The 15,961-nt window shown below is 39.7% G+C and overlaps 1 protein-coding gene across 1 annotated transcript in view; it reads right to left on the reverse strand.

Moving 5' to 3' along the window:
- Positions 1-2,326: 2,326 nt before the first annotated feature.
- Positions 2,327-15,961, reverse strand: part of SLC4A1AP (solute carrier family 4 member 1 adaptor protein) — a 30,832-nt gene continuing 17,197 nt past the window's right edge. The window contains exons 9-14 of the mRNA XM_024242534.3: positions 14,957-15,068; positions 12,057-12,297; positions 9,292-9,378; positions 8,537-8,604; positions 3,543-3,612; positions 2,327-2,663 (exon numbers count right to left, since the gene is read on the reverse strand). Coding sequence (XP_024098302.1) covers positions 2,614-2,663; positions 3,543-3,612; positions 8,537-8,604; positions 9,292-9,378; positions 12,057-12,297; positions 14,957-15,068 — 628 coding nt within the window. The 3' untranslated portion in view covers positions 2,327-2,613. The remainder of the gene's footprint in view (positions 2,664-3,542; positions 3,613-8,536; positions 8,605-9,291; positions 9,379-12,056; positions 12,298-14,956; positions 15,069-15,961) is intronic.

Genomic DNA, 15,961 nt, shown 5'->3' on the forward strand with positions numbered 1-15,961 from the left:
GACTGCTTGAGCCCCGGAGTTTGAGACCACGTGGGCAACATAGTGAAACCTCATCTCTATAAAAAAATATAAAAATTAGCTGGGCATGGTGGCGTGTACCTGTAGTCCCAGCTATTTGAGAGGCTAAGGTGGAAGGATCGCTTGAGGACAAGAGGCAGAGGCTGCAGTGAGCCATGATAACACCACTGTATTCCAGCCTGAGTGACAGAGCAAGACTCTGCCTCAAGAAAAAAAAAAAAAGATCACCTCAGAGATTCTGATTAAATCTGTCTGAGGTGGGATCCAAGTACTGCAATTAAAAAATTTTACATTTCTCCAGGTGATTCTAATATGTAGCCACAGTTGAGAATCACATCTAATCCTATCTCCTCTTTCACTGATGAGGAAAGTCAGGCCCAGATGTTAGGATCTATCCCCTTTTTGTAATAACAACTATTAACATCTATAAAGCCCTGTAAATTATATTCATCTACATTATCTCATTTGATCCTTAGAACAATCTGAGGTTCCAAGAGCAGGAAGCATTACTGTCCCTGCTTCACAGACTTGAGACTTGAAGAATTTAAGACATGTGCCTAGGATTCCTCAGGGTCATTGTGAGGATAGAGGGAGGAGTGGTGTGGTGTGGTGTGGGGGGGGTGTGTGTGTGTGTGTGTGTGTGTGTCTCTAATCCCTTTGCCTTCACTTCAACCAGAGCAGATATATTTTTACTTGTTCAAGTATTGGGTCCCACAAACAATTTTGTTTGAATAGCGTTTCACCTCTGAAGATCATTGATCTAGCTCAAGACTTTTGTTCACTGTTTTAATCCAAGATGGCATAGTCATTCTGTACCCAAATTCCTGTCACTTCACTTCTTACATCATCAACCAGTTTTTCCTTGTTGGTCTATATGAAGTCCAAAATAATAGTTTCTCATAATACCAACATTCCTTTTTGAGAGATGAAGAACTTATCACTTTTAGCAGACCAGACTTCCCACATCTGTCAGGATAACTGAAGTTGCTCATTACTGCTTCCTGCCTACCTCCGTGCATACTGTGTAATCCATTTTAGGAAAGCATCAGCCTCATCCACTCTCTAGCTCAGCCACAGCATTTTTCTTCCCTGCTGCTTATGTCTGCCTCAGCCTACTCCAAATGCTCTCCACTTTGCTTCACTCTTGGGCTTTCCTTTCTATGGAAGTGAAGCACTAATGATGGGGAGGGTGAGGGGAGGAAATAAGACATCTTCCTGCATTTCTTCCTGTTCCCAGAGAAATTCTTCCTATTCCCCTCTCCACAGAGGTAAGAAGCCCCACACTGGGCAAAACACATGCAGCTTTTCATTCCATGGCCTTATTTGCACCCTTCCACAAGAGGAGGAATGACTGATTGGTCAGAGTTCTGGACATTCAGCAGGCTAAGTTTTCATCAGGACTAGTGCCTGAATGCACAAGGTGGTGCCATAGTTAACTCTGTCCTGGTAAGTCAGGGTCTATTCTCAAACCTGGTAGGAAGATTATAGTTGAAGGTTGCAGGAAGCCCCCACTGTGAACATACTTTTAGTACCAAGAATGACAGGGACACCCAGAGTCACACCTATAGCATAACCTCATATTTCAACAGTTATTTGAGGAGGCAATATCAGTGAGTTCTGCAACCCAACCACCAGAAGCACCCTATTGCTCAGGAAAAGCATAGTCCTTAAGTCTTAATAAAAGAGGCTGTGACCTTTAATCAACATAAGGTCCCACCATTAGGTCCCAGATGCAGTGGCCTGTAATCCTAGCACTTTAGGAGGCTGAGGAGAGCAGGATTGCTTGAGCCCAGGAGTTCGAGACCAGCCTGGGCAACATGACGAGACCCCATCTCTATAAATATAAAAATTAGCCAGGCACAGTGGCATGTACCTGTAGTACCAGCTACTCAGGAGGCTGAGGCAGGAGAATCACTTGAGCCTGGGAAGTTGAGACTGCAGTAAGCTGTGATCATGCCACTGCACTCACTCTGAGACCCTGTCTCAGAAAAAAAGAAAAAAAAATGAGGTTCCAGTGCTTTGGGAGGCTGAGGCAGGAGGATCACTTGAGGCCAGGAGTTCAAGACAAGCCTGGGCAACATGGCAAGACTTCATCTCTCCAAAAAATTTAAATAAAATAATTAGCCAGGTGTGGTGGTGGTACATGTCTATAGTCCCAGGTACTTGGGAGGCTGAGGTGGGAGGACTGCTTGAGCCCAGGAGTTCAAGACTACGGTGAGCTAGGATTGCACCACTGTACCCCAGCCTAGGTGACAGAATAAGACCCTGTCTCTTAAATAAAATAAAATAAAATAAAATATTAGGAACATTTTTGCCTTCTTATTTTAATAGGATCATGTCTCTCACTTTACAAATTCTCAAAACATATGGTTCCCTTTTTACATACAATATATAAACACTTTTAAACATAAATATCAAATGCATGAGAATCATATGGGCAGATAAATTTAGGAAGCCAGGAACACAGAACGAAAGGCCAGTCACCAGATCTTACAAATGACCATCTAAACTTCTCTGGCCATTCGATTTGATACATTATCCCAAATATTCCATGTCACATGGTCCACAAGGTTTTGTTTTGGGATTCTGAAGCAATCAATAGCCATACTTGTCATTAAGATGGGTTCTGCCATCTCCACTTTGACCTAGATCAGAATATAAAAAAAGAAATACATTATTTACTCTTCCAAAGTCAGGAGAGAAAAGACATCCAGATATCAGTAGGCCAAAAAGTAAAATAGACAAAAAGGTTTATTCTATGATAGAAATTTTACTTTTTGTATGAAATTTCAAAATACAGCCCTCTTTTCACTTCTACCCTAACATTTGTTAGCACAGAAAAAGCAGACATCTCTAGTAACTAAATTCTATTGGTTATTAATATATGAGAAATCTCAAGCTGTGATGAACATATGAGGAAGTAAGTATCTCATACATTGCTTTAAGGGTGTGTGTATGAGCATAAAACTGGTACAATCTCTATAGAATGCAATTTATAATATCTTTAAAATGTTTATACCTTTGATCCAGCAGGTTAACTTTTATGATTTTTTTTCTATAGATGCTCCTCTCTACTTAGCATTTTATATATAAGTATCCATAAGAAACTAACAACAATTGGTTGTCTTGGAGGAAAACAACTGAGTAGCTGAGGCACAGCCAGAATTGTTTTCCTTTCTTTTGACTTGGTAAAACCCAGATAACATTACATCTGTAGACACTTCCGTATATATTCCTAGAAGACGAGGACTTTTTCCAAAAAACATTAACTCAACATCATTCACACTTTAAAAAAAAACCAATAATTTCTTAGTATCATCAAATATCCAGGTAGTGTTCAAAATTATCTGACTGGCTAATAATTTTTTTAAACAGTTGTTTGTTTGAATAAGGATCCAAACATGGTATACAAATTATCACTACATACTCTTGTAACTTTCTTATTTTGAACCTTAAATCTATATTACCTATTCAGAAATATAAATAAATGAACCTTAGAGGAAAAAAAAGTAAAAACAATCTACCTTCAGGTGGGACCCACACACAGTAGTCTGGGTCATCTTCAGGATATTTGGAAGAAAGTGTTGGTGGAAGCTAAAAAGAAAAGATGGATTGTTTTATTCACAAGAATTTCTCTCCAGAAACCTTACAACTGCAGAAGGGAATGGGGTCCTATTGTTAGCCTCCTTAAGCAGAATAAATGTTAGCCAAGAATTTTGTATCCAGCAAAACTAAGTTTCATGAATGAAAGAGAAATAAAGTTTTTTTCAGACAAGCAAATGCTGAGGGAATTTGTTACTACCAGACCAGAACTACAAGAAATGCAAAAAGGAGTTCTAAATCTTAAAACAAAAGGTTGGCATGCACCAGAATAGAACCTCTTGAAAGCATAAAACTCACAGGGCCTATAAAACAACAATGTAATGAAGGAAGAAAAGTATCTAGGTAACAATCAACATGATGACTGTAACAGTACCTCACATCTCAATATTAACATTCAATGTAAATGGTCTAAATACTCCACTCAAAAAAAAAAAAAAAAAAAATCACAGGCTGGGCGCAGTGGCTCACACCTGTAATCCCAGCACTTGGGGAGGCCCAGGTGGGTGGATCACCTGAGGTCAGGAGTTCAACACCAGTCTGGCTAACATTGCAAAACCCCATCTCTACTAAAAATACAACAATTAGCCGAGTGTGGTGGCACGTGCCTGTAGTCCCAGATACTCGGGAGGCTGAGGCAGGAGAATCACTTGAACCCAGGAGGCAGAGGTTAGAGTGAGCTGAGATCACACCACTGCACTCCAGCCTGAGCGACAGAGTGAGATTCCGTCTCAATAAATAAATAAATAAATAAATAAATAAATAAATAAATAAATCGCAAACCAAATATCTGCTGTCTTCAAGAGACTCACTTAACATGTGAGGTTTCTTATAGACTAAAGGTAAAGGAGTGGAAAAAGATATTCCATACAAATGGAAGCCAAATGCAAGCAGGAGTAGCTATTCTTATAGCAAATAAAACAGAATTTAAAGCAACAACACTAAAAAAAAGACAAAGAAGGCCATTATATAATTATAAAAGGATCAACCCAACAAGAAGATATTACAATCCTAAATATATATGCACCTAAAACTGGAGCTCCCAGATTCATAAAACAACTACTACCAGACCTAAGAAAAGAGAAAGACAGCAACACAATGATAGTGGAAGACTTCACACTCCACTGACAACAGTAAACAGATCATCAAGGCAGAAAGTCAACAAACACTGGACCTATACTACACTCCAGAACAAATCAACTAACATATTTACAGAACATCTACTCAAGAACTGCAGAATATACAATCTTCTCATCAGTGCCTGGAATATTCTCCAAGATAGACCATATGATAGACCACAAAACAAATCTCAAATTTAAAAAAATTGAAATCATATCAAGTATCTTCTCAGACCACAGTTGAATACAACTAGAAACCAACTTGAAAAGGAACTTTCAAAACTATACAAATACATGGAAATTAAACAATCTGCTTCTAAATGATTTTTGGGTTAACAATGAAATCACTGGAAATTTAAAAATTCTTCAAAATAAATAATAGTGACACAAGTTATCAAAACCTCTGGGATACAGCAAAAGCACTGCTAAGAGGAAAAATTTATAGTGCTAAATGCCTACATCAAGAAGTCTTGAGCCAGGCATGGTGACTCATGCGTATAACCCCAGCACTTTGAAAGGCCAAGGCAGGAGGATTGCTTGAGCTCAGGAGTTCAAGACCAGCCTGGATAACATAGCAAGACCTCATCTCTATTTAAAAAAGAGAGAGAGAGAGAGAGAAAAAAAAAGTCTGAAAGATCACAAATTGACAACCTAATGTCACACCTCAAGGAACTAGAGGAACAAGAACAGACCAAATCAGGCTGGGCGCGGTGGCTCATACCTATAATCCCAGCACTTAGAGAGGCTGGGGTGGGCAGATCGCTTGAGTCCAGGAGTTCAAGACAAGCCTGGTCAACATGGTGAAATCCCGCTTCTAACAAAAGTACAAAAATTAGCTGGGCGTGGTGGCGCACACCTGTAATCCCAGCTATTCAGGAGGGCTGAGGCAGGAAAATTGCTTGAACCTGAGAGGCAGAGGTTGCAGTGAGCTGAGATCGCACCACTGCACTCCCTGGGCAACAGAATGAGACTCTGTCTCGAAAAAAAAGAGAACAGATTAAACCCAAAGCTAGCATAAAAGAAATAACAAAGATCAGAGCAGAACTAAATGAAATTGAAACAAAAGAAATTGCAAAAGATCAATAAAAAAGGTGGTTTTTGAAAAGATAAACTAAATTGATAGATCATTAGCTAGATTAGACAAGAAAAGAAGATTCTATATTAGTTCAATTAGAAATGAAAATGGAGACATTACAACCAATACCACAGAAATACAAAAAGATCCTTTGAGACTACTATGAACACTTCTATGCACACAAATTAGAACATCTAGTAGAAATGGATAAATTCCTGGAAACATACAACTCTCCTAGATTGAATCAAGAAGAAACAGAAATCCTGACCAGACCAATAAAAAGCAGTGAGATTAAAAAATATTACCACCAACAGAAAAAAAAGCCCAGGACCAGATGGATTCACAGTCAGATTCTACCAGACATTCAAGGAAGAACTGGTACCAATCCTACTGAAAGTATTCCAAAAGAATGAGAAAGAAGGAATCCTCCCTAACTCACTCTATGAAGCTAGTATCACCGTGATACAAAAACTAGGAAAGGACATAACAAAAAAAAGAAAACTAGAGACCAATATCCCTGGTGAACACAGATGCAAAAATCCTCAATGAAAGACTAGTAATCTGAATCCAGCAGCATATCAGAAAGATAATACACCCTATTCAATACACCATGATCAAGTGGGTTTCATCCCAGGGATGCTGGGTGGTTTAACATATGCAAGTCAATAAATACGATACATCACAGCAACAGAATTAAAAACAAAAACCATATGATCATCTCAATAGATGCAGAAAAAGCATTCAGTAAAAGCCAGCATCCCAGGATCATTTGAAGCTAGGAGTTTGAGACCAGCCCAGGCAACAAAACAAGACTTATTTCTACAAAAAAACCCACAAAAATTAGCCGGGCATTGTGGTGCACAACTGTAGTCCCAGCTACTTAGGAGGCTGAGGTGGGAGGACCACTTGAGCCCAAGAGGTTGAAGCTTGCAGTGAGCCATGATCACACCACTGCACTCCAGCCTGGGTGACAGAGCAAGACCCGGTCTCAAAAAATAAAAATAAAAATAAAAAATAAATGTTTTTTTGCAGCAACTTGGAGCTAGAGGCCATTATTTTAAGCAAAGTAACTTAGGAGTGGAAAACCAAATACCATATGTTCTCACTTATAAGTGGGAGCTAAGCTATGGGTATGCAAAGGCATACAGAGTGGTATGATGGACTTTGGAGACTCAGAGGGAGGAGGCTGGGAAGGGGATGAGGAATAAAAAATTGCATATTGGGTACAATGTACACCACTTGGGTGACAGGTGCACTAAAATCTCAGACTTCATCACTATATGATTCATCTATGTAACCAAAGAACCATTTGTAACCCAAAAGCTATTTTTTAAAAATTATATATATAGGTATAATTTTAACTCTAAGAACTATTGTCCTTATGCCTGTTAGCAAACAAAAACTAACAGAGAACAGTTTCTATTAATGATCTTGACATAAGTAACCTACTTGGGGGAATATTCTCTCTCTGAACCTTTTTTCCATAAAGCATCACAAGCTGATTTTCAGCCAGTGAGTTATGTGACACTCTTTAAAAGGGGCAGTTAACACACTGCAGGTATGAGTGCTAAATGGTATAGCCCCCATAGAGGGAAATTTGGCATTTACCTTTTGGCCAAGGTTTAGAAAAGTTAACAGAGCAAGCCTGACTGCTATGCTTTGAAAACCTGTTTGCAAGGTTTGCCCTTGGCTGGCATCTGGGAATCTGGACTTTGGGAAGGTTTCTACTACCCTAACTGACAAGAATGGCTCATTGTGCCTAAACTGTTTGTACAAACAATATGATTCATGCTGAACACCTGCTTTCCTTCTGGAAGTCTGAATTTTGGTAGATGCCAGGCAGGGAATGCCTATGTGGTCAGTCCCCAGTAAAAACCCTGGGCACTGAGTCTCTAATGAGCTTCCCTAGTTAGCAACATTTCACAAGTGTTGCCACAACTTGTTCTTAGGGGAATTAAGCATGTCCTGTGTGACTCTACTGGAAGACATCCTTGGAAGCCTATGCCAGGTTTCCACCATATTTTGCCCCATGTTCCTTTTCCCTTTGCTGATGGTGCCTGGTATCCTTTTGCTGTAGTATATCATAGATGCAAGTACAATCATACGCTGAGACCTGAGTCCTCTTGTGAATGACCTAACCTGTGAGTGGTCTTGGGGACCTCCTGATACAACTTAGCACTTCTGGGAGCTTACTATATCCACACAAAATTATATATATACAAGATTGTTCATTATAGTATTATTGTAATAAAAGACTAAAAACAACCCAAGTGTCCATCTGTAAGGAACTGGTTAGATAAGGTCCTCCATATGGTGAGAAACTCTCAATATACTGATACAAAATAATTTCCATGAGTGGTTTAAATAAACAAATAAATAAAACAAAAAAACAGATGTAGAATGGAGTACATTACATCCTACCTTTTGTGTAATAAAAGGAGGAAAATAAGAATATGTTATTCAAATGTCTTTATATGGCATATTAGGATATAAAGAAAGATTCATAAACTAATAAAAGAGATAGCTTGTATGTGAGCAGTTATAGGGAAAAGAGTGATAAAGACAACAGAAAATTCAAAAACAAAAATCAAAGAATCTAGATTTCCAGGAGAGGGGGATAAGGCTGCTGGGAACTCTGTTAAGTCAGTCTCCAAAGATTCACTCTTCTGGATGTGGTCCATGACAAAGGGATTCATTTTTACTCCCAGACAAGTGAAATACTTACTTTGCCTGGACCAGGTGTTTTCTTTTTCTTCAACTCACCTCTGCTTTTCTCATATTCATTCTTTGATGCTAATTTAAGAAAAAAAAAAAAAAAACTGGCAATAGCTATTTTCAGTATAAGTAAAATAAAAAGGCAAAATTCTTCCTAAAAGAACATTATAATTATTGAAGAAAAGACGCTCATGACAATGCAATTCTCAACAATTCCTTCTACTGCTATAAAAACTATATTAAGAGAAAATTTTTCCTGGATGAATAACCCTAGTTTTTAAATCCTAAGGCTGTTCTACAAGTTTGAATATAATCACATTATGCGAACAAGTTAAAAAAAAAATGAGGCTGATTTTACTAGTCCACAGTTTAACCATTACAGGTAAAACCAGAGTAAAGCAGTCCTTTTAACAATTTCTTTTAAGATAGTTTTGGAATCACTCCCATAATAGGTACATATTTGACTTTGGGAGATGTAAAATTGTGGAGAGCTTTGCACAGCCAGAGGGAAGCATCAAGGCATTAGGTGCTTTGTGGGGGAAGGAGAGGGAACTCCAGAAGGTGGAAGAGGAGTAAAAGAAAGGCAAATGGGATGGCACCAAATACAAACCTCTCTTATGTTCCAACTTTGTCCAGGGGCCTAGTGGCAGCATAACTAAAGGACCATTCTCTGTGCTGCCTTCAGGTCAGCTGCCAAACCCTCCCTTATGAAACCAGTCGGCCACCTGTGTGCAGAGCAGCAATGAAGGCTGCTGTACTACTTGCCTGAGGGTCCTGCACACAATGAAGTGGTTTCGCTACTGTCTTGATAATCTTTATTCTGTTCTTCCTCGCTAAGTTGAGACATGTTTTCTATAAAAAGCAATATCAAAGCATATTGTCATTATTTAATTCATGGTGGAAAGCCAAACAAACGAAAACAAAAACAAGAGAAAGAAAAGCTAAGTACATAATCATCCAGTTTTATTATCATCAGCTTCAACTAATCTTAAGGTTTTAAATAAATATGTTTCAAATGTATTACAGAAGACTGCCAATTTTCCACTTAAAACACTAGCCAACATTGCGGTAAAACTTTTTAGCAATACTTACCAAAAGCCTCAAAAATGTACATACTCCTCGGCCTAGAAATTCTACTCCCAGAACATATTTTTTTTAAAAATCAGAGATGACCACCAAAATTTATTATTATTTTAGAAACAGGGTTTTTCTCTGTTGCCCAAGCTGGAGTGCAGTGGGGCAATCATAGCTCACTGCTGCCTTGAATTCCTGGGCTACAGAGATCCTCCTGCCTCAGCCTCCAGAGTAGCTAGGACTACAGGTATGTACCACCATGCCTGGCCAATTTTTTTTTTTTTTTTTTTTTTTTTGTAGAGATAGAGTTTCACTATCTTGCCCAGGCTGGTTTCAAACTCCTGGGCTCAAGTGATTCTCCTACTTCGGCCTCCCAAAATGTTGGGATTACAGGCGTGAGTCACCCAGCCTAGCCTCAAAATTTGTTATATATATGTTTGTAATAGCAAAAATTAAGAAATAACCTACATGTTTAACAATTGAGAGTTGACTAAATATATTATGGCATAGGCATGTGATGAACCACTATGCTCCTTCTCTGAAACCACATTTTAAAAACAATAGTTTAAGGCACAGGAAAAAAAAAACTAGGTTATAAAATAGCAATATATAAGCTGGGCATGGTGGCTCACGCCTATAATCCCAGCACTTTGGGAGGCTGAGGTGAGAGGACTGCTTGAGGCCAGGAGTTTGAGACCAGCCTGAGCAATATAGGGAGACCCTATGTCTCTATTTTCTCTACAAGCATGTGCCTTGGGAGGTCAAGGCTGCAGTGAGCCAAGATCACACCACAGTACTCCAACCTGGGTAACAGAGTAAGACTCTGTCTCAATAAAAGTAAATATTAAAGTAAAAATAAAAACAAACCACAGGAAAAAAGGCCTGGGGTAATCCCGCATCACTGCAAATTTACTAATTATTTAATTTTGTTTTGTTTTGTTTTTGAGACAGAGTCTCACTCTATCACCCAGGCTGGAGTGCAGTGGCACGATCTCAATTCACTGCAACTTCTGTCTGCCAGGTTCAAGCAATTCTCCTGCCTGCTCAGAGCCCTCCCGAGTACCTGTGATTACAAGCATGCACCACCACGCCCAGCTAATTCTTTTTTGTATTTTTAGTAGAGACAGGTTCTCACCACCTTGGCCAGCCTGGTCTCAAACTCCTGACCTCAGGTGATCCGTCCGCCTTGGCCTCCCAAAGTGCTGGGATTACAGGCGTGAGCCACTGTGCCTGGCCAAATTTACTAATTATTTAATCTTATAAACCAAGTTTCAAAATCTAAGCTATTTTCATACACACATATTTACTTTGGTCTGTTAAACAAAAAAATTATAATACTTATTGCTCCCTTCCTGCTGACCTGTTTATATCCACCCTCACAATATATGGCCCAAAGACCAAGCTCATGTAAGTACCTTTTTGAAAAGGACAAATGCAGATACAGAATACTTACCTCTCACAGAGGAGGAAACAGTAACTTTTCTGTTTCCCAGACAAATGAAGGTGATTCAAGAGAAGGGCTACATACCAGGCCTGGAGTTTTTATGTAGCCAAGCCTGGTTTGTTGTGGAAGTAGACATGCATGCATTCCCATACATTCAGTGCCAATTTTTATTGTTTCTCCTCATACTCCTTATTTTCTGAGATCTTTATCTTGCTAACCAGTTTGGCCAACCAGCAGGAAAATAACCCCTGCAGTTGACAAGGGATGAAAGGATACTAAAAAGATAAACAATGATCTTTAGGGGTGGGATTGTGGGGATTTCTTTTTTTTCCTTTGGACTTTTATGTATGATCTATAGTTTCTAAAATGAACATATAACTCTTTGTAATTAGAATATATATATATATACGTTATATATAGAAAAGACAGAATTAATTGATGCATATATCTATATGAATATCAATCTATTCCGTCTTTCAACATTTTTCATCAAATATTTGCTAAGGCAGGTGGATATGTGTCAGGTTTTGTGCTAGGTTCCAAACACAAAAAAATGAATGAAGCAAGATCCTTCTTGAGAACTTTAGTCCAATGGGTACAATTATGGTTTGGCCTCTGTTTTAGGGATAGAGGAAAAAATGAGTAGGGGTTGACTTATCCGGAGACCACCTGATCAGGCCCCATCATGTACCCTATTCCGCTGCCCTCCAACTCACACAGTGGCAGCAGCTCAGGATTATTCCACAGCAGCTATGGTTTCAGATTCCATAGCCTTCAATTTTCTGTAATTCTGGAATGGATTCGAAATAACTGCCCTTAATTTGCAATGAAGACAAATAATGACTGGCGGTCAAAGGAAGAAGACCAAGAAAGTATGTTTCCTTACTACAGAGTCAGTATATCACATACAAAGTCAAATGCACAGACAAAAACTGGCCTTGCTTTTTAAAACCTATCCACAATCAATGTAACTGCCCACTGAACAACACAGGAAGGAGAAGAAAGATATTACCATGGGTTTGGGTTTCTTTAAAATGTGTGAGATCTGTGGGAGGCCTCATTTCCTGCACTGCTGCTTCTGGCTCTATCTCTGGCTGTGGCCTACTGAGGCTTCCATCCTCCAGTTTTTTCTTTTCATGCTCCTCCTTTTCTTTCTCTTCTTCCTCTTCCTCTTCCTCCTCCTCTTCTACTTCAGGCTCATCTTTCATTCTCATTAGAGTTGGAGGGAGTTCTGGACGCTTCGGGGGTAACTTCTAAGAGGGAAACAAAACCATGAACAAGTAGTTCTACTTAATGACAAGAGAAAAATCTTTTCAAGGAGGTCAGTCTAAATGTATTGAATGTTTACTCTCTTTAGGTTGATGAACTCCACAGAAGTCTGCTGGAGGTGGGACTTTGACATGAAATTTTACCCCTCTATAGACCCTAAACAAGTGACTTTATTAGTTCCTAGAGTCAAAGATTACTAAATACAAAACACTTGAAAATAGCTTGTAAGGAACTAAAATAGTTATTTCAGATGAGTGCCAGCTACAGGAATTCTGTCCTGTTATAACTCATGATATTAAAGGATCTCAACTGATTACAAAATCTTCTAAGGAATAAATCAGACAATCAGAAATAAGTCATTTGTGCTGCTTTTTCATTTTAGACTTAGAGTAATTTCAAGGAAACAAGGCATGTAAATCCATCAAACAGATCCTGAAAAGAAGGAAGACATTTCTCAAAGAATAAAGCTAAATATTCTAATCAAAGCCATTCAATAAAAGATTTATTAGAAAAGGTTGATCACAGTTATGGAATAGAGGGAAGGAACCAAAGCATATCTTGGTTCTTTTTTTTTTTTTTTGAGACACAGTCTTGCTCTGTGGCCCAGGCTGGAGTGCAGTGGTGCAATCTCAGCTCACTGCAACCTCTGCCTCCCCAGTTCAAGCGATTCTCCTGCCTCAGCCTCCTGAGTAGCTGGGGTTATAGGTGCGCAGGCCACCGTGCTCAGCTAATTTTTGTATTTTTAGTAGAGACGGAGTTTTACCATGTTGCCCAGGCTGGTCTCGACTAGTGAGCTCAAGCAATGCCCCCACCTCGGCCTCCCAAAGTGCTGGGATAACAGGTATGAGCCACCGCGCCCGGCCTATATTATCTTTTAAATATAGGACTTAGTTCTAAAATTCTCTAAGGAGGGCTTTTTAGTAAAAAGTTTTCTATTTAAAACCTAAGTCCCCACCGCAACAGATTGAAAAGCCTCCTTGTTAGGTAAACCATTACTCATTCAGAATACATAGTGAGGCCGAGGCAGGTGAATCACGAGGTCAGGAGTTCGAGACCAGTCTGGCCATGGTGAAACCCTGTCTCTACTAAAAAAAAATACAAAAAATTAGTTGGGCGTGGTGGTGGGTGCCTGTAATCCCAGCTACTCGGGAAGCTGAGGCGGGAGAATCGCTTGAACCCGGGAGGAGGAGGTTGCAGTGAGCCGAGATGGCCACTGCAATGCAGCCTGGGCAACAGTGTGAGACTGTGTCTCAAAACAAACAAAAAGAATACATAGCTAAGACTTCAGACTTCTGCCACCAGAGGGCAGTATACCCTAATTCAGGGTGTTTTGGACGAATTGTGCCCCCTGCTGCCCAAATTCATGTTTGAAGTCCCAACCCCCAGTACCTCAGAATATGACTGTAAATTAAATTAAATTGAATTAAAATGACACTATTAGGGTGGGGCCCTAACTCAGTATGACTTGTGTCCTTATAAGAAGAAGAGACACCAGGAGTGCAAGTGCACAGAGGGATGGCCATCTGAAGAGCCAGCAAGAGGGCAGCCATTGGTAAGCAGAGAGGCCTTAGAGGAAACCAACCCTGCTGGCAACTGTGAGCAAATAAATTTCTGTTGTTTAAGCTGCCCAATCCCTAGTATTTTGTTATGGTGGCCCTAGCAAACTAATACTCAAGGTTCAGCTCTTAGGGGTAATGAAAACCTTTTAAAAGCTGAATCTATGAATAGGAATATAGATAAAGCAAAAACATACAGACATATATTGTAGGGTAGCAGGGAAATCATAAAGCTCAAGAGACAGACCTGGATCTGATTACCAGCTTAGTTACATAACGCTGGTGTGATCTGGTATTTAACTTCTCTGACTCTATTTCCTCATTTGTAAGAGGCAATAATTCCCACACATCACAAGGTGTTGGAAGGATTAAATGAAGAAAAATCATATGGCAGAGGCAAGTGCACACACTATGTTCTTAACAAATGTTGGTGAGTCTGAATACTATATCTATCCACCTGGGGAAAAGCATTTAATGCAGGAGACCCATTCTTAAATGCAACATTCATGAGAAATTAATAAACTATTATTCTAATTTACAAACCATTTACTTGCAAATTGATTGGCATAAATCAATTCATCAATTCTTGATAACCCTAAGCTGAGAAAAAGAATCCACAAACCAGCCAGGCACAATGGCTCATGCCTATAAACCCAGCATTTTGGGAGGCCAAGGCAGGTGGATCACGAGGTCAAGAGATGGAGACCATCCTGGCCAACATGGTGAAATCCCATCCTACTAAAAATACAAAAATTAGCTGGGCATGGTGGAGCACGCCTGTAGTCCCAGCTACTCGAGAGGCTGAGGCAGGAGAATCGCTTGAACCCGGGAGGCGGAGGTTGCAGTCAGCCGAGATCGCGCCACTGCACTCCAGCCTGGTGACAGAGTGAGACTCTGTCTCCAAAAAAAAAAAAAAAAAAAAGAATCCAAGAACCAAGTTCTGGGAAAGATGTGATCATACCAAGCCCACAGCCCTTTCTCACATTACTATGGAATGAGTCATTTGTAGTTTCAAAAAAGAAAAGAGAAAAATTAGCTCAGGGATAACTCAAGGGCTAAAAGTTTAACACCCTGACTCACAACTTACCCCTACTGTTCCAGTTTTTAATTTGAATTTGCTTCCTCCTTTCATGGCACCAAATAGAGGCAATGTAAGCTTTTTAGCTTTGTTTTCTGCACCTGTAGTCTGACTTTCAGTCCTAGGAAGAAAGAATAATTATACACATCTATTCCAAGGAGTCCCAAGGTTTTATCTAAAAATACCATGACACTGACAAAGAAACCTCTGGCAAAATAAAAATGACCATAAAATGAATATCTAAGCATATAACAATAAGAAAGAGGTATTCAGACCAACAGATTTTGAATGGACAAGAACAATGCTGACTGTCACAGACACAGAGCTATGATGAGGCTGCTCCCTTAGTCAAGTAATTTGCAACATGCTACATGACTTCACACCCATGAAATGACTACAGTACAAAGGAGAACATATAAGCAGCAGGAGATGGATCCATGGTGTAAAGCCCTATTTCCCACGAACCTCTGAAGAGTGTCTTACTTATCTGGAGCTCCCACTTAAGCGCAATAGCTCTGAGCACTTAAAAAAAAAAAAGTGTGCATGGGGATGGCGGTAGAGTATGCAGGATACCCAGTGTAGTAATGACAAAGATATAGTGAGATACTGCAACTGCTGAGCCTGTCAACATTCTCAACGGCTGGAGATAGTTATAAAAGCTAAGCCCACTAGGGCAAAGCTGAAGAAGGGTATAAAGAAGAGACAGTAGAAATTAGAAAGGCAGGGGGAGAACAGAGCAAAAACAAGAGAGATGGCAGTTGAGTTGACAAGATACTCAGAGCAGGCAGAGGTGACAATGAGAATATGGCATGAGGAGACAGAGGAAACCCCAGAATAACCATACTAGACCGAAAAGAAAGCCCTTTGTTTTCTTCACATTGACCATGGGACAGTCCTGTAAACTGGAATATAAGGACAGTAATGGCATTCGACTCACAGTGACCCATACCAGATGTTAGCTACCTGGCCCTCCCTGAAGCCCCACTTGCTACTACTGCCTTCTTTTACCTAAGT

Source organism: Pongo abelii, chromosome 12, assembly GCF_028885655.2.
Source record: "Pongo abelii isolate AG06213 chromosome 12, NHGRI_mPonAbe1-v2.0_pri, whole genome shotgun sequence".
In the NCBI taxonomy this organism is placed as follows: Eukaryota; Metazoa; Chordata; class Mammalia; order Primates; family Hominidae; genus Pongo; species Pongo abelii.